At 35.2% G+C, this 27,893-nt stretch overlaps 3 protein-coding genes across 4 annotated transcripts; 2 read left to right on the top strand and 1 right to left on the bottom strand.

Moving 5' to 3' along the window:
- Nucleotides 1-15,458: 15,458 nt before the first annotated feature.
- LOC133822846 (putative U-box domain-containing protein 42) lies at nt 15,459-19,520 on the top strand. Its single transcript, XM_062255303.1, has 4 exons — nt 15,459-15,666; nt 16,076-17,224; nt 17,325-17,634; nt 17,769-19,520. Exons 1-4 carry the CDS (start codon nt 15,661-15,663, stop codon nt 19,361-19,363), a joined length of 3,060 nt encoding a protein of 1,019 aa, XP_062111287.1. The 5' UTR covers nt 15,459-15,660; the 3' UTR covers nt 19,364-19,520.
- Nucleotides 19,521-20,245: 725 nt separating this feature from the next.
- LOC133822844 (uncharacterized) lies at nt 20,246-22,390 on the top strand. Of its 2 annotated transcripts, none has more exons than XM_062255301.1 (5): nt 20,246-20,495; nt 20,582-21,195; nt 21,548-21,656; nt 21,731-22,051; nt 22,126-22,390. In XM_062255301.1, exons 1-5 carry the CDS (start codon nt 20,343-20,345, stop codon nt 22,186-22,188), a joined length of 1,260 nt encoding a protein of 419 aa, XP_062111285.1. In that variant the 5' UTR covers nt 20,246-20,342; the 3' UTR covers nt 22,189-22,390. The 2 variants fall into 2 exon arrangements, with proteins under 2 accessions (XP_062111285.1, XP_062111286.1); XM_062255302.1 differs by having other exon boundaries at nt 20,249-20,495; nt 22,147-22,390.
- A 43-nt stretch (nt 22,391-22,433) lies between these two features.
- Nucleotides 22,434-25,225, bottom strand: LOC133822843 (putative pentatricopeptide repeat-containing protein At1g68930). Its single transcript, XM_062255300.1, has one exon. It carries the CDS (start codon nt 25,190-25,192, stop codon nt 22,961-22,963), a length of 2,232 nt encoding a protein of 743 aa, XP_062111284.1. The 5' UTR covers nt 25,193-25,225; the 3' UTR covers nt 22,434-22,960.
- Between the last annotated feature and the right edge of the window lie 2,668 nt (nt 25,226-27,893).

Raw genomic sequence — 27,893 nt, 5'->3', positions numbered from 1 at the left:
CGACCACTGTCTTTCTCTGGCCGCGGCCTTGGGGACAGAGGCCAGTGGCCGCGGCCACTGATGATCCTGGCCGCGGCCAGTGAGGCTGACAGCCTATGTGAATTTTCAATTTTTACCAAAATGAACTGTTCTAACATCCCAAATAACTCCCAAATCTCCATTTTAATTCCATAAACATCCAATTAAACATTGGTAATAGCCATGGGGTTGATGGAATTTGAAATTCAGAGGGGTATCTCAAACTCTATAAATAGGAGCCTAATGCTCACTTGTAAGACACATCATTTTTCATCCACAAAGCACTTGGCTAGAAAATACACCTTGAGGCTTGATTATTCCAGAAAGCATTTCCAAAATCTATGAGAGATCCCTTAGTGCTTAAGTTAGGGGGAAATAAGCTTCTGGACAAAGGTTTTTAACCTTGTTCAAGTTGGTGATCCCCAACCCTCTTCACTTAGGTTGTGTAAGTAAGAGTTTACTATTGTTTTGTTCTTGCGTTTTCTCTATTTCTTTTCTTCTTATTTTTCATTTTCTATTTACTTGTAAATTTTGTTTAAAGTTGTAATCTTTCTTTCTTTGTTTGTTTGTATTTTCAGTTATAGAGTTGTAACACTCTTTTTAATCAATAATTATTTATTTGTAATATTTTGCATAGAGTTGTATTAAATTATCTTTTCCATTGAGGTAATAACATATATTTTCCTAACAATCCAAAGCGTATTCCTTTGTTTGTTTCAATGGAAGGTGAGACCATCAAGATCATGAACCAAGACTTAGTGAGGTTGGATAGGTTTGATGGATCCAATTTCACTAGGTGGAAAGACAAGGTGAAATTCCTTTTGACAACACTAAAGATAGCCTACATCCTTGAGTCATCCTTGGCACCTCTAGCCGAGCCATCTGGCAAAGACACTCCCAAGGAGGTGGAGAAAAGAAGGAAGAGAGAAGAGGACAACCTTCTTTGTAGGGGTCATATCCTTAATGCCCTATCCAATAGGCTATATGACCTCTATACCAATACCAAATCCGCGAAGGAGATTTGGGATGCCTTGGAGAGTAAGTACAAGGCTGAGGAAGAAGGTACAAGAAAGTTCTTAATTTCTCAATATTTTGAATTTTCTTTCATTGATAGGAAAACTCTTTTACCTCAAATTCATGAGTTACAAGTGATTGTGAAAAAGTTGAAAGTTCTCAAGATTTTGCTTCCCGAGGCCTTCCAAGTTGGTGCAATAGTGGAAAAATTACCACAAACTTGGAGGAGCTATAGGAAAAAAATCCTCCATAAGAATGAGGATTACACTTTGGAAGAGATCCAAAAACACATTAGAATTGAAGAGGAATCTAGATAAGAGACAAGGGTGTGAATAAGTCTAAAGATGAGACTTCCAAGGCCAATGTGGTTTCACACAAGCATCCAAAGGGCAACAACAACAACAAAAAGGGTAGTGGGAACCCTTTAGGTCCAAAGAAAGATCATGGACAATTCAAAGACGTGAGAGGTCATTGTTTTGTTTGTGGAAAACCCGGGCACTATGCTAGAGTATGTAGGTACCGAAAGGACCCTCATGAGAATGAGGTAAATGCTATAGAAAAGGAAGAAGAGATCCTAGCATGATTACCATGTTTATGTGCCTTGTTGGGAAAATTGTTATTGTGTAATAAAGCTTGTACTCTTGAAAGCTATCAATAAAATTAAAGTATTATTCTATGATAATTCTTTATTTTGCTATGAGACATTTGTGTGAGACATTAACAAAGTTTCAAAATGAACTTGTTAAAATAATAGGTAAGTGTGTAGACCTATTATTTCATAATGTGATTATTTGTTTGAGAAATTCTCACATTACACTTGTGTTCACATTTTATTTTGTGAAATATATAAAAGAAAGCAACCAAGTGAAAGTTACTTTCAAATAAGTGTGCCTTGCTTTAGCAAGTAAATGAATCAAGATAAACATTGAGGTTTTTATCTTGATCTATTGAGTGTTTATCATGAAGCTTAAGGACTCATGATGAACTTTGACAATCATAGGTCTAGATTTATCTTGGAAGATAAATGACTTATTAGAAATGAAGAGATTTCTATTTTAAAGTGATAGTTTATTGTCACTATGTGAGAAATGTAGGGGTGATGCTCCAAAGTTAATCAATTTATTGTTAATTAATTGATTAATTTGGTCATTCTATCAAATAGGTGATTTGGAATTTCATATTCTAAATCACATTAGCTATATATGTATAGAATGAACAAATCTAGGCATGTTTGGTGTCTAAAGTCATTGTTTGTAATATTTTGATTCAAGAAGGCATCAATTTAAAACATAAAGGAGAATTTTAGAAACAAAGAGGTTTCTAGAATTAATATTCAAGGAAAATGTGTTATCTTGGATATAAAACTATAAGATAGTGGGGGTGTTGACTATGGTCAAAATCACTATTTTAAAGGGGTAACTATTTTAATCAAACTATGGCTAGCAACAAAGTTTGAATAAAATAACGAGAGTGTCTAAGTATGCATACATGAGAAAAGAAATGATTCAAATGGAATCATTTATACATCTCAAGGGGTGGGACTTAGACTCCCTAAAGAGATTCACGGTTGAAGGTAACCTATCTTAATACTAGTCACCAAACTAGTATTAGGTTCAATAGGTAATAACAAGTCAATCAAGTGAATAGTAGTAGTACTCAAATTTTTTCTCATCTGAGATGAGAGTACTAGTGTGTTACCGAAATGAGGGTTAAAACCGAAAGGTTTTTTAATAGAACTTAGTCTTGAGAAGACAAGTATTTTAGGGTAACAAAATACTGTAAGAGTTCTACCTATATAGACATAGGGGTGGTGCCGCCCCTCATGAGAATTGGGAGTCATTCTCAAGAAAAGTCTATGAATGGAATGTGCACATGGCCATTATGTAATGACCCAACTACTCTAGACTTTGGACCATTAATGAAAACTACACATAGACCCTAATCCTTAATAGAACTTACAAGTGAAAAGATCATAACTTTATTAAAACTTGTAAAAACAAATGTTAAACTTACATAAAATCTCAAGTAGGATATGGGATCCCATTGTTTTTAAAAAAAGAAAAAAAACATAACTTAATTAAAAAGAGATTACATAAATAAGTGCGGAAAAATACACATAAAACCATAATAAAGACTTCATCCTCAAATCGAAACTCTCGGCTCTTTGTATCCATTCCGCCTCAATACACATTCCCCAAGCTTCCAAGAACCTTTCCCGCCACTATAGCTATTTTCCTTCACATATAAACATAAAAGGAATGAGCCTAATGCCCAGCAAGGAAAATCTAACATATAGCCAGATACATAAAAATTCATAATGCAACATAAAACATACCATAACACTTATGTCACATACATACTATAATGGCCATTATTACTTGGGGTCCCATAAACTAAACAAGTCATATGCCCATTAGATTAGTGGGGTCTTGCTAGCTAAGCAAGTCATATGCCCACAATCTATTTGGGGCTTGTTAGTTGTATAGGTCATATGCCCAAGTCTACAAGCATACTTAACATAGCATTTTTCATAACACATATTCATAAGATAACATATAACATCATATAACACATAAATCCTATCCTATTTTCCTTACCAAAATAACCGGGATATGAGAACTGATTTGGGACCTTGGAACACTCCTAAAAACCATTTTATAATAAGGTGAGTATATTGAAGAAAAGGGATGAAAGTGATGAAGGAACTATACCATCAAAATACACTTACCAAGAATCTTATGCTCAAGAACTTAGATTTCCTAACCAAGAATAAGAATAAGGTTAGAATACTGAGTAGGAGACTATGAGAACTTTAAAGAAAATAATACAGAAATGGACTAGAGTTTTGGGATACCTCAAGTACTTCAATCTAAACCTTGAACCGAAATGTGAATAGAACCTTACTTCCCAAGTGTTTGGTAAGCTTATAGTGATCAAGCTTATAATTCCCAACCCAAGTGTTTACACTCTCACACTAACCTAGCAACTTGCAGCCTCTGAACTTAGAGAAATAGATGAATAAATGGCTGGTACTAGGTCCTATTTATAGAGTTTAGGAATGAAAAGATCTTCATTTAACTTGAATAAAAATAATGGCTTTTTAAGTGAAAATAATTTGAATTATCATTCAACAGAGGCTGAAGACTCGTTCAGAAAGGTGCTGGACTTATCAAGAGGTTAAGGATTTGAATGAGAACGTTTTTGAAAACTTTCAAAAATATGCTGAAGGAGGCGATATATCGCCCCCTATAGGCGATATATCGCCTGGGCTAGTATGCCCGAGGCAATCGTGCAATGTTTCGTGTTTTTCGTATCTTCGTACTGCGATATATCGCCCCCTATAGCTGCGATATATCGGCATACGCTGAATATTTAAACACGAAATTACACATTTTTAGCTTAATTTGAATTGAGTAAACAACCTTGACTAAGCCCTCTAACGTTTTCAAAGTTGTTGACTGATCTTAGGGTATTCAAATTTTAACCTTAATAAATTTATTCCTCAAAATACTTAATCATTATTAAACATACACATGACATGTGCTATTATCTTATTGGGTCTTATCTAAACCTTATAATATAATAAATATTACCCTCAATATCAGTCATATTAATCAAACCTTAGGTTAAAATTAATATTCTTAAACTATAGGTTAAACTTAGAAAATCTACAAGTGTTACTATGAGTGTCCAAATAAATCCCGGTCTGAACCAAAAATCCATAGTTATAACAATAATACTACTATTACTATAATACTACTATCTAACTATCTAAGTAAAGTTCTTGGACTCTACACATTAACGGTGCAAAAGAGAGACATGGAGGTCTCAAGTGAACATAGCAAAGGTGTGTGTGTTATCACCAGTTTGTTATCAAGGGATAGTGGTTCAATGCTTCGGCAACCAAAATTTTCAACAAACTTTGTGATAATTACACTAAGGTAAAATTCAAGTCGAAAGACATTTTACTTTATGCACCAATGCAAAGGTTTCTATAGAGAGTGATTATTTAATCAAGTGGGGGAATATTATATTTTAATATAATGTTTGATTGATTAAATAAGTGTTACAAAAAGTAATTATTTAATCTTGTGGGGGAATGTTATATTATTTCATATAATATAATATTAGATTAAATAATGTGACAAAATGTGATTTGTCACACAAATGTAATTTGTCACACCTTGTAGCATATTATTGAGAGTCACAAAATTGGACACATGTGTGTGCCCAAATGTGACATATTTTGGAGTTACAAAATCAGTTACAAATTTGTAACTCTCAAATATTACCCAATAATGTGTATATTATATGTTACACATTTGAGATTGGATTTCATAAAGCCATAATGAAATATGGCTGTTGGAGACATGTTTTTAACTCCCAATAGGTGTTTGGAGGTTACAAAATCATGTGGGAAAGGATTTGGGACGTTTTGGAACGATTTGGAAAATGACAATTTTTGTGCTAAAACTAGGCTGTGGCCACGACCACTGTCTTTCTCTGGCCGCGGCCTTGGGGACAGAGGCCAGTGGCCGCGGCCACTGATGATCCTGGCCGCGGCCAGTGAGGCTGACAGCCTATGTGAATTTTCAATTTTTACCAAAATGAACTGTTCTAACATCCCAAATAACTCCCAAATCTCCATTTTAATTCCATAAACATCCAATTAAACATTGGTAATAGCCATGGGGTTGATGGAATTTGAAATTCAGAGGGGTATCTCAAACTCTATAAATAGGAGCCTAATGCTCACTTGTAAGACACATCATTTTTCATCCACAAAGCACTTGACTAGAAAATACACCTTGAGGCTTGATTATTCCAGAAAGCATTTCCAAAATCTATGAGAGATCCCTTAGTGCTTAAGTTAGGGGGAAATAAGCTTCTGGACAAAGGTTTTTAACCTTGTTCAAGTTGGTGATCCCCAACCCTCTTCACTTAGGTTGTGTAAGTAAGAGTTTACTATTGTTTTGTTCTTGCGTTTTCTCTATTTCTTTTCTTCTTATTTTTCATTTTCTATTTACTTGTAAATTTTGTTTAAAGTTGTAATCTTTCTTTCTTTGTTTGTTTGTATTTTCAGTTATAGAGTTGTAACACTCTTTTTAATCAATAATTATTTATTTGTAATATTTTGCATAGAGTTGTATTAAATTATCTTTTCCATTGAGGCAATAACATATATTTTCCTAACAATATGTACCATCGATGCCTAGTAGAGTGCATCTTCCGTCATTAAGATTACGGTAATAACTGCTTACTTCGCATCACCAACACCATATGTATAGTCGATGCCTAGTAGAGTGTGTATCCTGACACTAAGATTTCGGTCATAACCGTATTCCCATAACCAAATCAATTACTAATAAGCATAATAAACAAAGCAAGCAATAAGGATGCACAACCCTAGCTCATGTTAATATTATATGATTATAAATGTTTCTAGATACATTAAGGCCAATGACCACTCTATGTTCAATGTCAACTTTTCTTACCAGTATTCCAGTAACAACGATAAAGCCACCCAAGTTCGATCCCTTTTAGCATCTTTAGCCAAACCTAAACACAATCGATTGAAATAAATTAATACCAAGCTTAGCTTATACTTCCAACTCCCAAATATTCACAACTAAACTTGGATTAGGTTCTAGAACTATAGAGCTTTTCACAAGCTTTCCAACCATATAAAGAACGTACAAATCTGACATCAGGGTCAAAAGTTATGATCTAAACACGAAACCCGAAAATTATAACCTAAAACAGAGTTGGCGCCTCGGCGCCAAAAAGAGACCCATTTTGAGTTGCAGCGCCCTCTTAAAGGGTTGCGACACCACATAAATCAGAGAGCAAACCCTGCTCCCGAGGAAATGAATTCGCGCTATGGCGCTCACCCATGGCGTCATTGCAAAAAACTCGGAAACCTGCATTTCCAGAAACTCAAACTGATCCCAAAACCTATTCTAACCAGATTTCCAATAGTTTTACACCAATGTAACACCCATAAAACCAATATAACACATATAGAACCTCACTATGCCCCTAAACATACCAATTCAAAATCAAAGTCCCCAAAAACCCCAAGCCTTGTCAAGAACACTTAAAAACAAGAAGAAACCACAAAAGTTGCTCACTTTGCTTTGTGTTTAAAAAATTCAAGCTTGATTGAGGACTTGGCTACTGCTAAACCCAGCTTGTAAGCTTCACTCCCTCTTAGGTATCCTAAAAAATTTCAAGAACTTTGGCCTCCTAGCTTAGAAGAACTCTTGAGAAGAAAGGAAGAGGTGTGTGATGCTGAAGGAGAATGGGAGGATGGCTACTGCACTTAGTGGATTTAGTCTACAAATTGGTAAAATGACCAATTTACCCCTTGCCTCATCCTAACTTCCAAACAAACCTCAAGGGCATTTTGGTATTTTACCTATAATTTCCACTAACCCTTCAATTATACCTCAAATCTCCAAATTAAATCCACTATTCTTCCAAGCACAAATATTTCCCTCAATTTACTTTATTTACCCATAATTCCCAAAATATGCAGAATTCCCAAAATGCCCCTAGGCTCGACCCGAGCCAGGCATTTATCCTTGTTTTGACTTTTTCGCTTAACCGCTCGAACGGATCCGCTCATGTCGAAAATCAGAAATATATCCACATAATAATGTGGTCTCAAACACACATCACATAATAATTACAAATATACCCTCAACGGGTCAAAATTACGAAAATGCCACTTTTTAACAAAAGCGTATCTTTAAACATATTTAATACACATAATCATGCATACTTAATCATATAATAATATGAATCAATTAATCCACTAAATTATCCCGTGTGTCCTTCTGGCACGCTTATCAAAGCACTTAAATCTATGAGGGAATTCCAGGGCGTTACAAAGTGGCTTTTCTTCACATGCTGAAAATCTCCACTTAGATCCTGATGGAAATGCTCCAGCAAAATTCTCTCTGCTACAACAAAATATGGAATTTAAGCACAAACAAGACAACTTAGAAACCAAATTATTTTTCCTCTTTCTTCTTAGATAATTCTTGCATAAATTCATTGTTTCCCTACTTTTAGCTCTTAAAAACTAACAAGACACCATAAACTCACTCACAACACAAAAAGAAAAGAAAGTAATAAAAATTGACAATAATAAAAAACATCACCCCTCTTATTTCTATATTTACAAGTTTAAAAGCATCAAAATAATTCTTTATTTAAGAGTTATAATGTATATTATGTCCCCAGCCATTTACATCAATGAGTTCTCAAAACAAAAGTTTTCAACCTGATCATTTTGACAAACCATAACGAGTGAATCAAAGAACTCAAATGACATAAACAAGAGGTTCATTATAACTTCAAGATTAAGATCAATTTGTATATGATAATATTATTGATATGTTAAATTAATATGTTTAAAACAAATGGTTTTTAGTTAAGTATTAATAACATATCGAGTCTAGTTCATGTATAACCACATTATACAAAGTACTTCCACTAAGATGTCCTACTACATCAATAATATGGATCTAGATTACAGTATTCACAATACTAGTGAGCCGTACTTGTAGTATTTAATCCAAAGATTTCGTATAACTTTGTTTTACTGTGAACAATTTAAATCTATTCCCTACATTCTTAGTCCACTCGTACCAATACAAGATTGTAGTCACAATAACGAATGTGGAAATTTTATGATATTCATATAATATTATTCAAATAATAATAATAATAATAATAATAATAATAAACAATCAATATATGAAAAAATTCATATTAATTATTTATTTCATATTACATAGTCCAACTCATATGCTTTCAAGGGAAAAATTCCTAACACTTCCCATATCTACTTTGACGATGTAGTGTTTCTGTAGAGATCATAGAGATGATCCGACAAAGCATTGAGTATATGGCCTCTACAAATGAGTTCATCCTCATCCCTTTGCTTCCTTTATTTGATCACATCTTGAGAATCATCATCCTTTGGGGGCTCCAAAGTCTTCAAATCTTTGTCAAGGATGTAGTGCACTTTCAAAGTTGTGAGGAGGAACTTGATCTTGTCTTGTCATCTTACAAAATTTGAGCCATCAAACCTATCTAGTCTTACTAGATTTTGAGACATAAACTGTTTGAGATTGAAGAGCTTTCTTCCGTGGATTTTGTTAGTAGAGAACCTTAGAGATAGAAAAACTTCGATACAAAACAAAAGTTAAGAGATATAGATTTTTTATTGTTGGGGGTTAGACTTAATCAACCTTGGTCTTGTATTACAACTCAAAGCAATAATAACAAGTAATCTCACTCTAACGGAATATAATCACAAATTACATAAACACAAAATACAAAGTGTAGAGTGGACCTTTCTTGAAGAACAACCTTCAAACACAAAATCACAAGTCTATGGTTTTATGTGAAACACAAAAGTAACAAGGCTTGACACAAATGTAGATTTGTTGTCCAAAAATCTATATTTGTAGCCTTCTCCTTGAAATTGCTTGAAGCTACTACAATGGAATAAGATTAGTATTCACATGCCTTGATCCTTCATACAAGTCAAGCTTTCTTGATGAAGATATTAGAGAAAACTAGTAATCTTGAAAGATAGAGAGAGTTCGTTTAGAGAGAGAGAGAGAGAGGTTAGTGATCAAGTCATCAATTAACTCAAATGAACTCTTTAAATAGTATAGGAACCTCATTATACTCAACCAATAAGATGGGAGAATTTTAATTTGAATTTTGGAGCCAAAAATATGCACTGTATGGATGGCCTAGGCAACGTATCGCCTGGTCTACCATTTTTTGGTCGTGCAACGCGTCACCTCCCAGAGGCAACGCATCGCCGATGCTTCTGTTTTGATGCTAAAAAATTTATCTCAAAGCATCCCCAAATGTTCCCAAATTTTTTGGGTACTCTCATATACTCCAAAGAAACACTTTGGACCCAAAAAGATGATTTATAAATGCCTATCATGAAAGTTAACTCTCACATGTTGAGTTTTTGTGAAATCGTTATGGTTTTTGCACATCTTCATGCCTAACCAATTTCACCATGTATTTAACCAATCACAACACCTCCAAGGTACTAAGGATTACAAATTGATGTACAGACAAACCGACAATCTGGAAGTAGTTGACTACTTAGATTTAAACTTTTCTGGTTGTGTTGACTCACGTAAATCAACCTCTAGTTACATGTTTATGTTTGCTGGTGGAGTTGTGTCATTGAGGAGTACCAAACAGACATTGACTGCTACTTCTACTATGAAGGCATAGTTCGTTTTGAGGCTACATCGCATGGTGTATGACTAAAGAGTTTCATTTCAGGCCTTAGAGTCATAGATTCTATTATTAGGACATTGAAATTGTTTTGTGTTATCCCCAAAAATTGGAAATCAATGACATGGCAATAAAGGTGACAAGTGGCAGTGCATGGTCAGTAAAAGACATATTAATAGTCAATAAATACATTGACTCCTCAGAGTTGTGATAAAGTGACCCGGTAGACTGGTGAAGAGTTTGGACTGCTTGAAAGATTTCATAACCAAGCCAAGTGCATCCTAGGAGATCCCAAGGGTGTGGTCCGAGGAGACCCCAAGGGGGTGGTCCTAGGAGAGCTAAGGAGAGTGCATCCTAGGAGATCCCAAGGATGTGGTCCGAGGAGAGCCCAAGGGACTTTGGTCCGAGGAGAACCCAAGAGAGTGGTCCTAAGAGACCCCAAGAGAGTGGTCCTAGGAGACCCCAAGGATGTGGTCCGAGGAGAGCCCAAGAATTTGGTCTTTATACATATGTCCAACAAGTGCATGGTTGCCCAAATAAAAGAGTGCCATGTTATAGGAGAGATATGGCATGTTAGAGGAGAGGAGTGCATGTCCTACCACCATGCACTTGTCCGACCCACAAAAACATGTCCTACCACCATGCACATGTCCGACCAGCACTTGCATGAGTGGTCAGTAGGAGGTGGATCAACTAGCTAGAGGAGGACTAAGTCAAGATTCCCAGAAACAACTTCAACAAGATATGCGGGAATCTCTCATTCTTCCCACAAATGGGGGGTTTTGTTACATTTTGAATGTTCTTTGTAATTTAAATGTAATAAATATAATAAAATATCCCGATTCTAGGGGATATCAGATGTATGACTCTAAGCCTATAAATAGAGGACTTATGGGATTAGAGAGGGGCTTCTGCTTCTTCTTTTCTGGACTTTTGGGAAAATTTGGGTCTGAGTATTCTAGAGAGAGAAAGTGCTGGTATTTGAAAGGATTCTTGTATTTTTGCAATCTGTACTAAAGAAACTCAGTTGGCTCAGTCCATCTGATCTTGAGTACAGATCTATAATCACAACTCTAAGTGGATTAGGCTATTACAGACTGATCGGGGCTGAACCACTATAAAAATCTTGTGTGTTATTTACTTTTCTTGATTAAACTGTCTGTGTTATTTAAATTCTCTTGAAGGTTTGTCGTATTTGACGTTCTCACGTCGTTGGCTAAAAACACAGTCAACATTTTGTGATAAGTTGTTGTTTTCATGGCTAAGAACAACAAAAGTGGTAGTCAAAGCAAGTGCATCGACATTAATTACTTAGCTGTTAGAGAACGTGTTAAAGAAAATAAAGTGGACATTGACATAAGCACTGAATTGATGATAGCTGATCCTTTGACGAAAGACTTGCCACCTCATAAATTCAAGGATCATGTAGTGAACATGGGACTTGGTTCTTTTAAGTAGTTTTTATTGTACAACAGAAGTTATTATCAATAAAACTCTTATTTTGATGTTTTCTCATATTTATGTGCATCTTAATTTTATTTGAGAAAATTTTATTTTCATAGGACCTGAAAAACATAGGGTTTATTCATTCACTTGCATCATCGCATAAAGTATATTGTTAAGTAATAAATACATTGTAATACGTGGAAGATAATATTCGTTATAAAAGATGAAATATCGCTATGATTCATGTGTTTGTTGCCTAACAATGATAATCATTAGGCTTAAGTGATACTTTAGTTTAAATGTCGACCAAGTGGGAGAATGCTAGAATGTTGTATTACCAAATTAATATATTTAGTAATAATTAATTAATTAAATAGATAAAAAGGAAAAAAAATGGGTGTCGTATTTAATGTTTTTAGTTAAAAAATTAATTTTACTTTTATAAATTAGACTTTATTTAATAAAATTTGATATTAGGAACTTATGTGAGCAAAAATATAAATGTTGTGATCTAATTCTTACAAAAAAAAAATTGAAAACCTAAGTGATACAAATGATGAAACTTGGGACCCTAAGAGCTATTTACCCTAATTGTTTTTAGACTTTCCATATTTACACTCGGTAAAAAAGAAGAAAAAGAATATCATATAAACAAAGTGCATGTAATCACCTTTTGCCTTCCAATATCATTTAAAATTAACATAAAGTTCCTGACAAAAAAAAATTAACATAAAGTTAAATCTAATGTTTAATTTTCTCTAACTTATCATCTAATCGTTTATTTTTTCTTAACGTTCACCAGTTTTTTTTTTATCTCTAATAAATGTCTATCAATCAATAGGGTTTTGTTAATATTCTTAATATTTAGATAAATCTAATATTTCCTAGTATTGTTATACTCTAGTTTTAATAGTAAGGAATTATCAAGGATTTCACTTGATCTTATTTATATGTTTGTCCTATTCTTGGTTCTCTTTTGAGAAGTTATTATGTGCCAACTTTGTCTTAGCTTTGTCATGTGTACCAACTTTAATTTGGTTTTGTTATGTGCTAATTTTGATTTACTCTTGTTATATTATAAGAATGTCTCTTGGTTAGAAGAGTTAGTTGGTTTTTAATCTTAGTTATTTAAAATTTTACCACATTTAAGTAAGTTTTACTTATCAATCTTATTTATTTTTTCAGATGGTTTATAAGCCAAACTTTATAAAGCTTCCGTTTTTTTTTTTTTTTTTTTTTTTTGTGGGAACTTTTTGGACGAAGTTGCTCAAATGACTTTTTAGTGTCTTTTCATGCTTTATTGTCTAAATTTGCAGCTCTTTCTCATAGCAGTCTTAGTGACTCATATTTTAACATTGCATGTACTTTTGCTAAACAATGAATTTTCTTGATAAATTAAATCACAATGTATTTTTATTATCTATGAATGCTTTCAAACGATTTCATATTAAGACATAATGAATAGTTGCTCAGTTGTTCGCTGTGTTTGTTCAAATTGACATCTTATGATAATTTTTATTCAATCTCAAATATATTTGTTTTGTTTCAACATTTGTTTTTTGTAGCACAAGTTTTAACTATTTTTTTTCCCTTTTTGCGCCAATTATTTCCAATAAATTTTAGATTATGTAGGTGATATCTGAATTTGTTTTTTGAGATAATAATTTTTTCTCTTGTTTAATCAAATTATATTTTGGGAATTTTACGTTTTCATTCTTATTGGTTTCCTCTTTATTCAAAGAAAAATTTGCAACATTTCGGACGGGATTATGATATATTGCATGGAATAATATTGTGATCATATTCCTTATTTCTATTTCTCATAATGTAAACATTTGATTATCCAAAATTGTAATTGGTAACCTTTGTTTCTTGATTTCTATTTTGAGAATATTATGTTACCCATTTGATTGTTTTCCTTAAAAATGATCTGTAAGATCTTAGAGAGAGTTCAAGCATCTAGGATCATCAAGACGAGAAAATCTCGTCAAATTTGAAGGTGTTAATTCTACATCTTGCCGTAAGTACAAGACGGAGTTTTGGTTTTATTTAAGTCAATTGTGTTGTAATCATGTTTAAACTCAGTAATCAAGCTTAACCAAACAAGCTAAAAAAAATTGGGTCTCATTTTATTTTTATTACTGATTTTGCTTGGAAATTGGATGTTGCAATAAGAACTATTTTCTATTGCAACACATCGTTACAGTTTCTAGTAACACCATTAAAAACACTATTTCTCCTTGTTGCACGGCTTTGGCCACATAATTGTATCTTTTGCAAAACTAACCATTTATTTTGAATAAATAGTATATACTTTTTTAGACTTTGTATTTTATTTTATTGTTTGTTTGGACTTTATGTTTAGATAAATTATTTTTTAGCATATGTTTTGTAAAATAATTTAAATAGAATCCTAAACCTGAATTTGGTCAAAATTTTCTGAACAAAAATAATAAATAATTCATCAAACTAACAATTCAGAATAAAAACAAAATATTTCTTGTTATATTTTTTTTTTCTTTAAAATTGGGTTTGGAAATCTATTTTACAAAATATAAGTTCCAATATTTTTTTGTCAAAATATAAGATAATACCAAAAAAAAAAATATAGGATAAAAAATAAATATAGACCCTGCTTGGAATAACCAAATTACTTGTGCTAAGTCCCATGTTATGATGTCTTGCTCAATTGCTCGAAATGTCACATGTGAAAACCATGCTATTTTTGCCTTAAATTGATAACTTGAAGGCACTATTGGTATTTTCCTATTTTGGAAGAGTTGTTTCTGTGAGTTCGTAATTGACTTGGTCAACTAACATATCAAATTTGATGACCAATCATAAATAAAGTAATCTCGTCACCACGAGAATGGATTATCCCAGTCCAGTGTGAAAGATAACGTTCCTGGTTAGACTTTAGAAAATTGGGTTTAAGTAAAATGACATTTTCCTCGGAGAAGAACATTTTTTTTAATTCCTTTCTTTCTCAAGTCTGATTTCATCAAAGTTGAATTAATGAACACATGTTATTCTTTGTTCTTACCTGCAGCATCATAATGTAATACGTTACATATTATTTGAAATTGTCACAATCATGAAATATTTTTGCTATTTCTTTTACACAAATTGAAGTTAAAAGTCAACAAACAATATTTTATTTTGACTTGGTCCTCTTAAAATCTAAAACTTCACCAAACAATCTTGGCTCATTATGCTTGCAATCAGGTAGTATATATACTACAATGACTATTCATATTATATGTGTGCTTAATTTTGGCTTGTAGAGAATTCATTGATGATACTTTTGATTATTCATTAATTAGCAAAGATATTCTAGAAGGTAACATTTTAGACTTAAATAATTAAAAAAAAATCATCAAATAACCAATAAACTCATATATTTGATTGCAGTTGAAAAATCCTTGGCAATAAAAGGTTAGAATAAAATAATAAAAATCATAATAAGCAGGTAATGACAATGTAACTGCCACCAAGAATTAATGATATTGGAGTTTACTAATAGCAATTCCAAGCATTAATAACCAATACCCGGGACTGACTTCATTGATATTATGTATAAGAAAGAAACATTTAACCAAATTAATTAAAACTACTTTCTTTTTCTTTTAAAAAATAATTAAAACTATTTTAGCTGACAAAGTCTATTGTTGATGTTTCTTTAGTCTGACTCTACTTTCAAGTATGAGAAACTAAAAACAAAGTAAACTCTTTTTTTTTTTTTTGGTGGGGATTAAGATCACCAGTGACTAGTTTTGAACTGAGTCAATCCCAGAATTTATGTTTTAAAAAAAACAAGAGTGAGTTAATTATCTGTTCTTCCCAGATCGGGTGGCTGCTCATACCAGAAAGCTTGCCGTTTGCAGCAGCACCATCAATTGGATGTCGGTAGGAGCTTTTATAAGTTGTCAGTTTTTTCTAGTCTTTTGACACTGGTTTCTTCTGAGTTTTCAATTCAATATTAAAACTCAATAATAATGTTAGTTAATAAACCTTTTTTTTTTACCAATAGAGTTTGTGATAATCTTTAAAGCTTGAAAATTCTATAGCCAACAAATTTATTATATGGTTTCTTTTTCTGATAAGAACTGAATAAGAGAAGCTTGTTGTAAACTACCTTCAAAGAAGCAAAATAATCTAAATCCAGTTAAAGAAGATAATTGGAAAAGTGCCTCAAATTTTGAGAATGAAAGGCATTAAACTGTATCTCTTTGTTAGTCAAGTTTTCTTTTTAAAGTGAATACCCCTGCATTTAACGTTGAAATGTTCATTTTGTGTTTCTCAATCATTTCTACAGGTCAAGGAAGATGAAATCTTGATTACGAGTCTTGCAGACTCTTTATTGACATCCATTTCGGAAATCACAGTATCAGTGCCATGCATAGAGGTTGAACAGGAAAATTTTATCCAAATCGGATGCTACTTTTATCGGACTTCTATAGCCATAATGGAACTACAAACAACTGAGAATTCCCCACCAAATGCAATGGAGATTCTTCAATCTCTATCTGAAAGCATTAGTTTAGCTAAGGATCTTGTTCAGGGACTCCAAAAAGGCAAGCTACCAGTTTCTGGTTCTGAACTCAGAAGCATCATTTCACAGATGGAGGAGCTGATCAAAACCATGGGAGAACACCTGAGTTCAATACCATCATCAGCATTCAAGGATCAAGAATATGCAGAAATTGCAATTCAATCTCTTTCAAAGGAGATGAGGAACTCTCACTTCACAGTTCAATCATCTGAGAGCAAAGATCTAGATACACAGATATCATCTCCCAAACAGCAGCCAAAACAAGAACCATCACCAATAGAAACAGATCTCTACTCCATCAATGTTGAAGTTTCAATGGAAAATCCTTATTTCTTAGAATCCCCAAACCTTCTTAAAGTCAAAAGTAGTGGTAGCAGAGTGAAACAAGAAAGGGTTAGCCAATCCTTAGCAATGTTGCCTCAGGTGGCTCAATACATGGAGCCTCTATACGATACTTTCTACTGTCCACTGACAAAGAAAGTCATGGATGATCCAGTCACCATTGAGAGTGGAGTAACCTATGAAAGAAAAGCAATTACTGAGTGGTTTGAAAAGTTTGAAGTTTCAGCTGAAATTCAATGTCCCACCACCGGAAGGAAGTTGGTTGGTAGAGCTTTCAACCCGAATATTGCCCTTAAGTCCACAATAGAGGAGTGGAAGGAAAGGAACGAAGCAGCAAGGATTAAGGTGGCCAGGGCAGCTTTGTCTTTGGCTAGTTCAGAGAATATGGTATTTGAAGCAATAAAAGATATCCATGGTATCTGTGAAAGGAATCCATACAATAAGGTACAGGTTTGCAGTGCTGGGATGTTGCCTGTACTTGTTAAGACTCTGGAGTACAAAAACCAGGATGTTAGATGTGCAGTTTTGGAACTTCTAAGGCTATTGGCAGGCAACGAAATCGACAGCAAGGTTCTAGCCCTTTCAATATTTAGGTGTATTCATTTACTTTTTTAGAACCAAAGTTTTATTTAATATCTTTTTTTTTTTTTTTTGTGTGTGTTTTGGGCAGGAAATAATAGCAGACGAACTGGATTTTTCAGTTTTGATAAGAATGCTGTCAAGTAGTTACCAGCCTATAAGACATGAATCCTTGCTGTTGTTGCTTGAGCTTTCGAGATCTGAATCATTGTGTAACAAAATAGGTTTAGTTACCGGAGCAATTTTGATGTTGATCACAATTACATACAAACCTTCAGTTGATGCCTTTGCTTCAGAAAAGGCAGGTGAGATCTTGAAGAACTTAGAGAGGTCACCAGATAACATCAAGCGCATGGCAGAAAATGGACTCTTAGAACCCCTTTTGACTAATCTTGCAGAAGGTAATACTCACAACTCTAATTCACAAGCAAGACTTTTGCATTGTATTTGATAAATAATTATGAAACTTAGGATTACATGAGAAACTAATATGTTGTCTAATTATTAAGATGGCTGTCAAAAATTTGATTCACAGGCAGTGAAGATATGAAGACAGAAATGGCAAGCTATCTAGGAGAAATTGTTCTTGGACATGACAGCAGAACCTACGCAGCTGAGAGGGCTTCTCCCACTCTCATCAAAATGGTTAGAACTGGAAATGTTCTGTCTCGAAGGGCTGCCTTCACAGCTTTAGCACAAATCTCTTTGTACCAGCCTAATGCCAAAGTACTTGCTGAAGCTGGAATTGTACAAATCATGGTTGAAGAGATGTTCACTCGGAGAATCCATGATGAGCTAGTAAACTCTAAAGCTGAAGCAGCTGCTATACTGGCGAATATATTTGAGACTGGGCTTGAGCTTGAGACTCTCCAAGTTAATTCTCATGGGCACACCATGACTTCAGACTATTTTGTATACAACATCATCTATATGCTCAGGAACACTACCCCGGATGAGCTAAACATCAATCTTATCAGGATACTCTTATGCCTGACAAAGAATCCAAAATCAATGGCTACAATTATCTCAGTGGTCAAAGAGACTGAAGCAAGCTACATTCTTGTTGAGCTCATAAACAATCCACATGACAAACTTGGGATTGCAGCAATAAAGTTACTCATAACTCTTTCATCCCATATAGGTCATACTCTAGCTGAAAGACTCTGTAAAACCAGAGGCCTACCAGAAAATCTTATCCAGAGCCCAAAGGAGGTAACTCGAATCTCTGAAAAGCAAGCAATTTCAGCAAAATTGCTAGCCAAACTCCCCCATCAAAACTTGACACTCAATCTAGCTCTTCTTTTCAAGAATACAGTGCCCATAATCCTACAAACCATCAGCCAAATCCAAAAAGGTGGAACAAGATCAAGCAGGCATTCCATCTGTTACTTAGAAGGCCTAGTGGGAACTCTAGTAAGATTTACAACAACACTGTATGATCCCCAGATACTCTTTCTAGCAAGAGCCCACAATTTCACAGCAGTCTTCACTGAACTCTTAGTGAAAACATCAAGTGATGAAGTTCAGAGGCTATCAGCTATTGGGTTGGAGAATCTCTCCTCAGAATCAATAAATCTGTCGAAACCACCAGAAATCAAGAAAGCCAAGCTCACGAGGTTTTTTTCTACCCCCAAGTTTCTATCTTCCAGCTCTTCTAGGAAGAAGAAAGTCACAGTTTGCCCAGTTCACAGGGGGGCTTGTTCTTCAGAAAACACTTTCTGTCTAGTTGATGCCAAAGCAGTTGACAGATTATTGGCTTGTCTGGACCATGAAAATGCAGAGGTGGTTGAGGCTGCATTATCAGCTATATGTACTTTGTTGGATGACAAAGTGGACGTGGACATGAGTATGAACATACTCAACAGAGCCAATGCCTTGCAACATGTTTTGAATGTTGTGAAAGAGCATAGGCAAGAGGGTTTGTGGCAAAAATCGTTTTGGATGATTGAAAAGTTTCTAATGAAAGGAGGAGACAAGTCTATTTCAGATATATCCCAGGACAGGTTGTTGCCTTCGACATTGGTCAGTGCTTTTCATCATGGAAATGGCAATACAAGGGACATGGCTGAGAAAATTCTAAGGCATTTGAATAGGATGCCTAATGCCACTTCTTCATACTATACAATGTGAAAGTCATTCTTATTTTTAATGTATATATAGTAAAATCCAAGAATAGACATGTTCCAAATTTGCATTTTTCTTAATCATATGGAACTGTAAAATAGTGTTGCACATACCAAGTTAAGTTTGAAAATGAGTGTTAATTTGAAATAAGAAGTTAATGTGATTGGACTGGTTTTATGAAAGAAAGAAAAAAAAATGATTGGTTCAAACATTAGTTGATCAATAATAACTGCCTCAGAATAGGTTGACAGAGTTTAAAATTGCAGTCAACTGCAATAAAACCAAATACCAATACGAAATTTGGGAAAACAAATAAACAAGGCCAAAAAAGAGTTTCCTCGTACAAGTTGGCTCCCTTGGGATGTAGAAAATAGTATATAATAACAAATAGCAAAGCAGGACTTGGCCGGCAATGTCACAACAAAGTTGGTCAATTTCGCCTGCTATCCACCTGTTCACGTTAAACTCAAATCTATCCACTTTAATCAATATTTTAGTTCTAAGTTTACAAGTTTATTTTATTTTTTATTTTTTTTAGTGGCATTTATTTTATTATGGACTCAGTCCGGACACTGTTCGCAGCTTTTGGAGTTTAGCCCCTATAGTCTAATTTTCTTTCACATTTGTATCTCTTTAATTCAAATGTTTGTCATTCCACGAATAAGCGAATTAAAGGGTTTAGGAATATCCAACGGACAGTGTATTCCAATTTATAGATTATCAAACTTTATATTCATTGATTATGTGGGGTGGTTGAATTGTAATGACAGAGACATGCATAATAATACATATATAGATATACATCTGCTACGTCATTGATGTTGCCGAAAATGGGTGCTTGTCTTTGCTCTTAAGACTCAGTATTTTAATGAACTTCTAGAGCCTTATATATGTGTGCTAAAACCAACAAAGTCCATATATTACCTCAAATTTTTAAGGGGGTATAACACGTTTGCTGAGATTGAATTGTTCTCTTCTTCCAAACATGGCTTCTTTTGCAATTGATGAATTTGTTGGGAATGGAGTCCTCAAAGAACTGCTTCCAAAGCTTTTGGAAGAAGGCTGGGATGACGTGCCAACCTTGAAGATCATGAGCTTAGAAGATATGGATGCAATAAACATGACACAACATGAGAAGGTTGGTTATCTATAGATTATTAGTCAACTTTTCTCTTTATTTTTCTAATCATTCATTCTTAGCAGTGGTTTCTTCATTTGATGTAGGATGCACTGGAAATCAGGTCTTATCTTCACGACCGTTCTCTGATGCAATATGCAGATAAGCTTGAGTTATCCAGGGCATGTCTTCCAGAGCTTCTTAGTTTAAGCACATCAGATCTTTCTTCCCAGTTCGGTATGAAGAGAGGCCATATCGCCCGTTTCATGGATAGAACTGGTCCATGTACTGATCCTAAACCCAGTTCACATGCTCTCCCTCCAACAAGAGCAAACGGCACAGCCTTTAGAAACAACAGCATGAAGAGTTTTGGGCAGGTCAATTCTGAAAGGCTGAGAAGCATAACAAGACCAATGGCTCGAAACAGCAGTAAACAACTTGAACAATCTTTGGCTGATTTCAAGATTGGAGATGGATACACCTTCAAAGGGATTGTTTCTGCAGGGCCAGCTGAGAGTAGAGCATGTGGTTGTGTGAAACCTCCTCCCGTCGTTGAACAAGTGGCTTCTTACTCTACTATTGAAAACATCTCCGTCCAAAAGTTGACTCCGGAGTACAAGATTGGGATGGAGCGTTTAGTGAAATCCAAGTCACCTCCAATGAAGGCATCAGATTTGTGGAGAGATAAACCAGCTGTTCTCCTCTGCATTAGACGTCCAGGGTAAATCCTATACCAAACAACATCACATGCACGTGGTTTTCATTTTCTGCATGGTCTGCTTTTGTTTGTCAACTTTGCCTCTGCAATAGATTTACCACTGCTCAAAACATATCATATGAGACAAAGGTTTCATCATATACTATGCACATAAATAATAAATCAGTGTAACACAATAAAAAAAAAAGTCTCATTTTCAAGAAAATCATGACAAAAAAACAGATGAGATATGGATTTAGGATTTTGAATAAAATGGTAATCAAAGTTTTGAGAATATGATTTTTCTGATGGATATGTATCCCTTAAGCAATAAACTGATACTAGTTTGTTTCTGAACTCTGTTGGATCGAAACAGGTGCATTATGTGTAGAGCTGAAGCTCACCAACTATATGCCAAAAAACCCCTATTCGACGCACTGGGAGTTCAACTATATGCAGTTCTTCATGAGTACATAGAGTCAGAGGTAATTCAGCACTAATTTCATCTTCCTTGAATTTTCAAGCAGCATACAGCTGAATTACAACTCAAATGATGCAGGTGAAAGACTTCTGGCCCCGGTACTGGGGTGGTGTTGTAATCCATGATCGGAATATGGAATTCTTCAAAGCTCTTGGTGGGGGGGAACTGCTCAAAGAAAAGTTCATATCAGGTTTTATTTTCAACCCCCGAGCCATAGCAAATTACAGGCGTGCAAAGGCTATGGGGATAAAGCAAAACTTCAAAGGAGAAGGTGAAATCAAAGGTGGACTTTTTATAGTAGGGGGTGGAAGGAGTGGTATTGCATATCAGTTCATTGAGAGGAATTTTGGTGATTGGGCACCTGCAGCTGAAATCATAGAGATCTGTACTCAGCTACAGGTAAGTACTGATGGCATTTCCATTGTATCATAAGTTGAGTTTCATTTTGTAACTTTTACTTTTGACTTAAGCAGCTTTTCTTTCACTGGATGCAGAATCCACATCAAGGTCAAGGGGACTCGATCAAACCATCATAGTAATAAAGTTGACGTTTGTTATTTACTTTCCAAGAATTCTTCACTCAGATTCACAAAGCTTACGCTTCGATTGACTTATCAGCTTGAGTTGAGACTTGAGAGAAATTCAAGTATACTTAGATGTTTCCTCGTCCTTTATTCTCTGTTTTGTTCTGTCAGACTGGATATTATATATTTTTAATGAAATTTCTCTTCTTTTTTATTGTGAAAACAAATAACTGTGTATTGGTGGTCTTCACCAATTCCGTCACCATAACTTTGCTCAAATGAATTAAGGACAAAAATGTAGTATATATTCCAATGCCACTCTTGCACAAATGTGTGCACAACGCTTTGGTGGACATATCAACAAGCATATTTTAACATCTTATGCTTGAGTGTAAAGCATAAATCCACTTTGTGCAGGAAATAAGTACACATCTCTCAATGGTTTGTAAGTTGCCTCAATAGATTTTTGTCCGCTAAAGCTTAATCCAACCCCACTCATGTTCATGATCCTTAGCCAGGTACAACCACAACAAACTGAAATCAACAACCGGACGATAATTGCTAGTAAAATGTCGTTGGTAAGGTTCACAATACTATCCATTCTAAATCAACTGGGACCAAAAGCCAGTTAGTGCATCAACTTAGTAATTCCTTGAAAGTTGATTGCTGCAAAATGATGATAAATAATCAAGTGACTTTCCAACGCTAGTCACCCTTTCTAGCCATACTCCTGATTTTTTCACTATCCTCTTAAAAATAATTTGCTAATACAAAAACTGAATTATCACCAGAAATCACCACAGGAACATTTCCCATCTTTAAATAAATGGAACCGAACAGCATCTCTTACAAGTATCTCTCTTTTGGTGATCTTAGAAATATATTTAGTGGCATTGTGACAATCACCACAAACTCGGAGGTTTTTAACCACTCGTATGGGAAGACTCGATGGAATAAATATCAGCCCAAAAGCAATTGCAAGCTTCTCACTGTGATAATTAAGCATCTTCATCTTCTCAGACTCCTCTACATCATGGAAAACATAGCTAATATCTGGCACATAACCTTCCTCTATCATTTTGTAATTTAGTTTCTCCAGCTCATAGTATATTTGATCAGAATATGGGTTTGACCAGTCATCTGCTGAGAAAATGTGTACTTTTCCCTTATATTTGATCCAACTACATCCCGGTTCCTTTCTCACCTGCTTATCTCTCATATCTCTTCTCAATTTGGCCACATCATCCCATTTCCCTCTAGCAGCATAGATACTTGAGAGCAATACATAGCTTGCAGGATTCTGGGGTTCTAATTCCAGAAGAGACTCAGCTGCCCACTGACCAATGTCCATGTTGCGATGATTCCGGCATGAACTCAACAAGGTGACCCAACCAATTGCATCAGGTTTATGAGGCATTGCATTTATAAAGTATTTTGCTTCTTCTAACCTTCCAGCTCGACTGAGAAGGTCAATCATGCAAGTGTAGTGATCAGAAATTGGAGTTATCCCATGTTCTTTCACCATTGACTCAAAATAGTGATGCCCTTTATCCACCAGTCCTGCTCTACTGCAAGCAGAAAGAACACCAATGAAAGTAACTCCATCTGGTTTAAAACCATGGAATAACATCTTTTCAAACAAGTTAATCGTTTCGTTGGCTTTTCCAAACTGGGCATACCCTGTAACCAATGCAGTCCAGGAGACTTCATCCCTTACCTTCATCTCATTAAACAGCTTATGAGCGTCCTCGATGCATCCACATTTACCATACAATGTAACAATTGCATTTAAAACTGTAATGAACGAAACTAACCCGGAAACAATTGCCCGACCATGAAACTGGGAGCCCTCCTCTAAGCTCGCTAGGTTTCCACATGAGCTAATTACACTTCCTAGAGTAAAATCATCTGGCTCAACCCCATATCTCTGCATCTCAGAAAAAATTCTAACAGCTTCTTCGCTGTGTCCGTTCTGGCCATAACCAACCACCATAGCCGTCCAAGACACCACATTCTTGCTTGGCATTCTGTTGAAAACTGTATCAGCATATTTTATATTTCTACACTTGCAATACATATCAACAAGAGCACTCCCCACAAAGACATTATCCTTGGGATAATTCCTAATAATAAAGGCATGAATTTGCTTGCCTTCTTCCAAGGCCAAGAGTCCTCCACATGCAGTCAATACGCTACCAAATGTAAATTGATCCATAGTTAAACCTTCCAATCTCATATCTCGAAACTTGTTAAGCGCTTCTCTGCCCAAACCTTTCTGGGTGAATCCAGTAATCATTGTAGTCCACGAAATCGAATCTTTTTCTGGCATTCTACTAAACAGGCACTCGGCATTTTCTATCAATCCACACCGTAAAAGCCCGGTAAGCATTGTATTGTACATAACCACATTTTTGTCCACAATCTTTTCAAAAACTAGCTTTGCATCATATATCAATCCCGCTTTGGAGTACATGTCCACTAAAGTACTGCCAACAAATAAGTATAACTCGAACCCATATTTCACTATTTGCCCATGAACCTGTCTACCCAAGTCAACACAACCCTTACTTGATGCAAGCATAAGAATCGTAGAGAAAGTAATTCGATTCAAACTGACAGTTCCATCACATAACATCAAATTATAAACCTTTACAGACTCAGCCAATGAACCAAATGACGCGTACCCTGAAATAAGTGCATTCCAGGAGACACCATCACGAGCTGGCATTCCGTTAAAGATCTTTTGCATCTCAGAAAGGTACCCCGTTTTGGAATATGCCGAAAGGATGGTATTCCACGAGAAAAGGTTTGGCTGAGACATTTCATCGAACGAATTGCGCGCATACCTTAAGTTACCCGACTTTCCATATGCATCAATGAGTTTATTAATAAGAATAGTTTCTGGGTGCGTCAAGTTTCTGATTATGTGACAATGGAGCTTCTTTACAAGTGCATGGTTCTGGGTATTGCAGCAAAGTTTGAACAAGCCAATGTAGTAGCCGGTGGACCAACACATTTTGGCCTCCAACTATTATTCGGCCAAAAACGACATAAGCTTTCTTCTGTTTTCCTTTTTGTCTCTGCATAACTAACCTAACTTGGGCAACGGCAACGACAACGAAGAAAGAGGGGTTTATTTATGGCTGCTGCAATCGGAGATGAGTACGAAATGCTTGCCAAAGCGGCAAAAAACCGCTCTATTAATGTGTCGTATTTTTTTCAAGAAAATTAATGTGTCGTGTATAAGACACAAGCCACATTACTCTTGTAATTTTTTTTCTTTTTTTTTGGCACTCTTGTAAATTAATTTTAAGTCGACCTTTTTTTTACTAAACAACCTTTATTTTATTGAGAATATTCCTAATTATGGCAGTTAGAATTGTTGGCTAATTACTATTGTTATTGTTTATGTCAAAATCAAATCAAATCAATAACTTTCTAAATTAGGAAAGATATTCTTCATTGACTTGTCAATATTGATGTTGCCACAGATCACACATTCAGATGACTTGATCAACTTTGTGGATGTGCTCTTCAACATAATTGAAAGATTGAATCAAATGAGTACATTCTATTAAGCCAATCTACAATTCGCTCTCCATTCCTCAATCAAGAAATGTTTAAAAAAAAAATGAATCCAATGTCCCCAATATAAGTCCCCTGCCTACTATTTATAGAAAAATTAATGAGAAACGGAGTAGAAAGACTTATTCTGATTGCTCCACGTGTCAATTCTTCTAATTTTTTTTCATGCTTTTAAATACGTCCTTCGAACCGAGCTCTCAGCTTAAGAACAGAGCAACTTATCATCATTTATTCTCATTAAGCTTTTGCTCGTATTTCCTCATTCTTTTCTATCTTTAATTAAACTGTTTGTTTAACTAGAGATAAAGTTCATGCATTATGCTCTTTCGAGCTTCGTTCTTCTACTGAGTTCTTTTGAACTATTTTCTTCAAAAAGCTCCTTTTAAGCTCTTTTTCTGCTAGTGATCTCTTCCAGGCTTACTTCTACCATAGAAATCTTTTAACGTATTTTCTTCTAAAAGCTAAATTGAACTCCTTTGTAACACCCAAAATTCTCTAATGTAGCTTAGTGCCTGGATTAGGGGGTCAAGAGGCAATAATTGTATTAATTGTGTGCTTATGTGTTATGAGCATGTCATTATGTGATTATATTATAATATAATTATGTTTGCATGTTTAGGGGTATTAAATAAGCGTGTGGACCTGTTTCATATTAGAATGAAATTTTCGTAAATTTGACCCGTTGAGGGTATAATTATAAATATATATGTGTTATGATTGAGACCACATTATTATGTGGATATATTTGGCTTATTCGACACGAGGCAGTCCTAGTGAGCAAGTTAGCTAAAAAGTCACAACATGGTTAAATATCTAGCTCGGGGTGAGCCTAGGAGTATTTTGGTACTTTAGCACATTACTAGGGTTTATCGGGTAATGGGAGATTAAATGGTTACTATTTGGAGATAGTTGGGGATTTAGAGGAACACTCGATGATTTGGCGGGAAGTGGCAATTGACGAGATTTAAGATAGTTTTGAGGGCATTTTGGACTTTTTGGCAAAGGGATAAGCTTGGTCTTAGGCAGCTGAGACTCTAGAGACACTTAGAAAGAAACAAAAGATTTCAACTCTCTCTCTCTCTCTCTATCTCTCGGTTCTTTCTCCCTCTTGCAATGCTTGGAGCTTTAAAGAAATTTGGATGATTCTAGACTAAGGACTTGAAGGATTAGATTAGCTGAGCTTGGGAATTAGCTCAGGGCTAAGCATATTTCAGAGGTAAGGGCCTGAACTTAATCTTTCTATATCAATTTGGAAGTTTGGAGCATGCATGTGAGAGGGTTCAAAGATTTATTTTGGGTGTTTGATGAGTGTATGGAATTGGTTATGGGGTTGTTGAGATGTTTAGGCTGTGTGAATAGGAATTCTAGGCCTAATTCTGAGCTTTGCTGATATTTGGGGTGTGAATTATGGGTTTAGGCTCATGAAAACATGAGATAAATGGCTGGTTTCTAGGACTCGCACACGCAGCCTTGTTCTACAAGCACCGCGACCCGTGTGTGCGAAAGGGCCTGGGGAGCCTTGAGATTGCCCAAGTGTCGCAGTGCAGGGCTTAGCTTATCATAGCCTGTGTCCTTCAACAGAGAGGGCCTAGCCCTCTGACTTGTAGCGGGTCGCGACCCTAAAGGGCATGCCGCGACTCAAAATGAAAAAGAAGGGGAAATGAGGGTTTTAAGCTTGGGAACTCGAACGTTAAGGCTCGGGAGAGATTCTACTACCTAGTTTAGTATAATTCAAGGTCCCGGAAGCTAGAATAATATTTCGAAGCTATTATTTGGTTAAGGCTTGATGGATTGTATTATGGGTGCGTTGTGACTAGATTTACGTTAAAGCTTGGATTAGAGGATTGTGCTCGAAGGTCGTTCATTGGTAACCTGCACTTGGACCAAAGGTAAGAAAACTGTACCCGATACGTGAGATGCATGATTGGGGCTTGGCCCATTTGTAAATGTAAACGTTATTAGGGCCTGGGCCTAGCTAATGAGCATGATTATTATTATGCCTGTGTATATCTATTTTAGTATACTGTAATGCATTGTATTTGTGTGTATGATGAATGTATTATGTGATTGTTCATTATGACCAGAAAACTCGGTTTATAAGTCGAGGATCTGTCTGTTATATTTGATTAAAG

This window comes from Humulus lupulus, chromosome 3, assembly GCF_963169125.1.
Source record: "Humulus lupulus chromosome 3, drHumLupu1.1, whole genome shotgun sequence".
Taxonomy (NCBI): Eukaryota; Viridiplantae; Streptophyta; class Magnoliopsida; order Rosales; family Cannabaceae; genus Humulus; species Humulus lupulus.
The sequence above is the reverse complement of the archived record's forward strand: the minus strand, read 5'-3'. Positions and strand labels throughout refer to the sequence as shown.

What these genes read in the sequence shown, in the direction of transcription:
- LOC133822846 (XM_062255303.1), top strand. An exon ending in GCAACGAAATCGACAGCAAG is followed by an intron (nt 17,225 to 17,324) that starts GTTCTAGCCCTT and finishes TGTTTTGGGCAG; the next exon opens with GAAATAATAGCAGACGAACT. An exon ending in TTTGACTAATCTTGCAGAAG is followed by an intron (nt 17,635 to 17,768) that starts GTAATACTCACA and finishes TTTGATTCACAG; the next exon opens with GCAGTGAAGATATGAAGACA.
- LOC133822844 (XM_062255301.1), top strand. Translation starts at nt 20,343, where the DNA reads ATGGCTTCTTTTGCAATTGATGAATTTGTTGGGAATGGAGTCCTCAAA. An exon ending in CTCTGCATTAGACGTCCAGG is followed by an intron (nt 21,196 to 21,547) that starts GTAAATCCTATA and finishes GGATCGAAACAG; the next exon opens with GTGCATTATGTGTAGAGCTG. An exon ending in AGATCTGTACTCAGCTACAG is followed by an intron (nt 22,052 to 22,125) that starts GTAAGTACTGAT and finishes TGACTTAAGCAG; the next exon opens with CTTTTCTTTCACTGGATGCA.
- LOC133822843 (XM_062255300.1), bottom strand. Translation starts at nt 25,192, where the DNA reads ATGTGTTGGTCCACCGGCTACTACATTGGCTTGTTCAAACTTTGCTGC.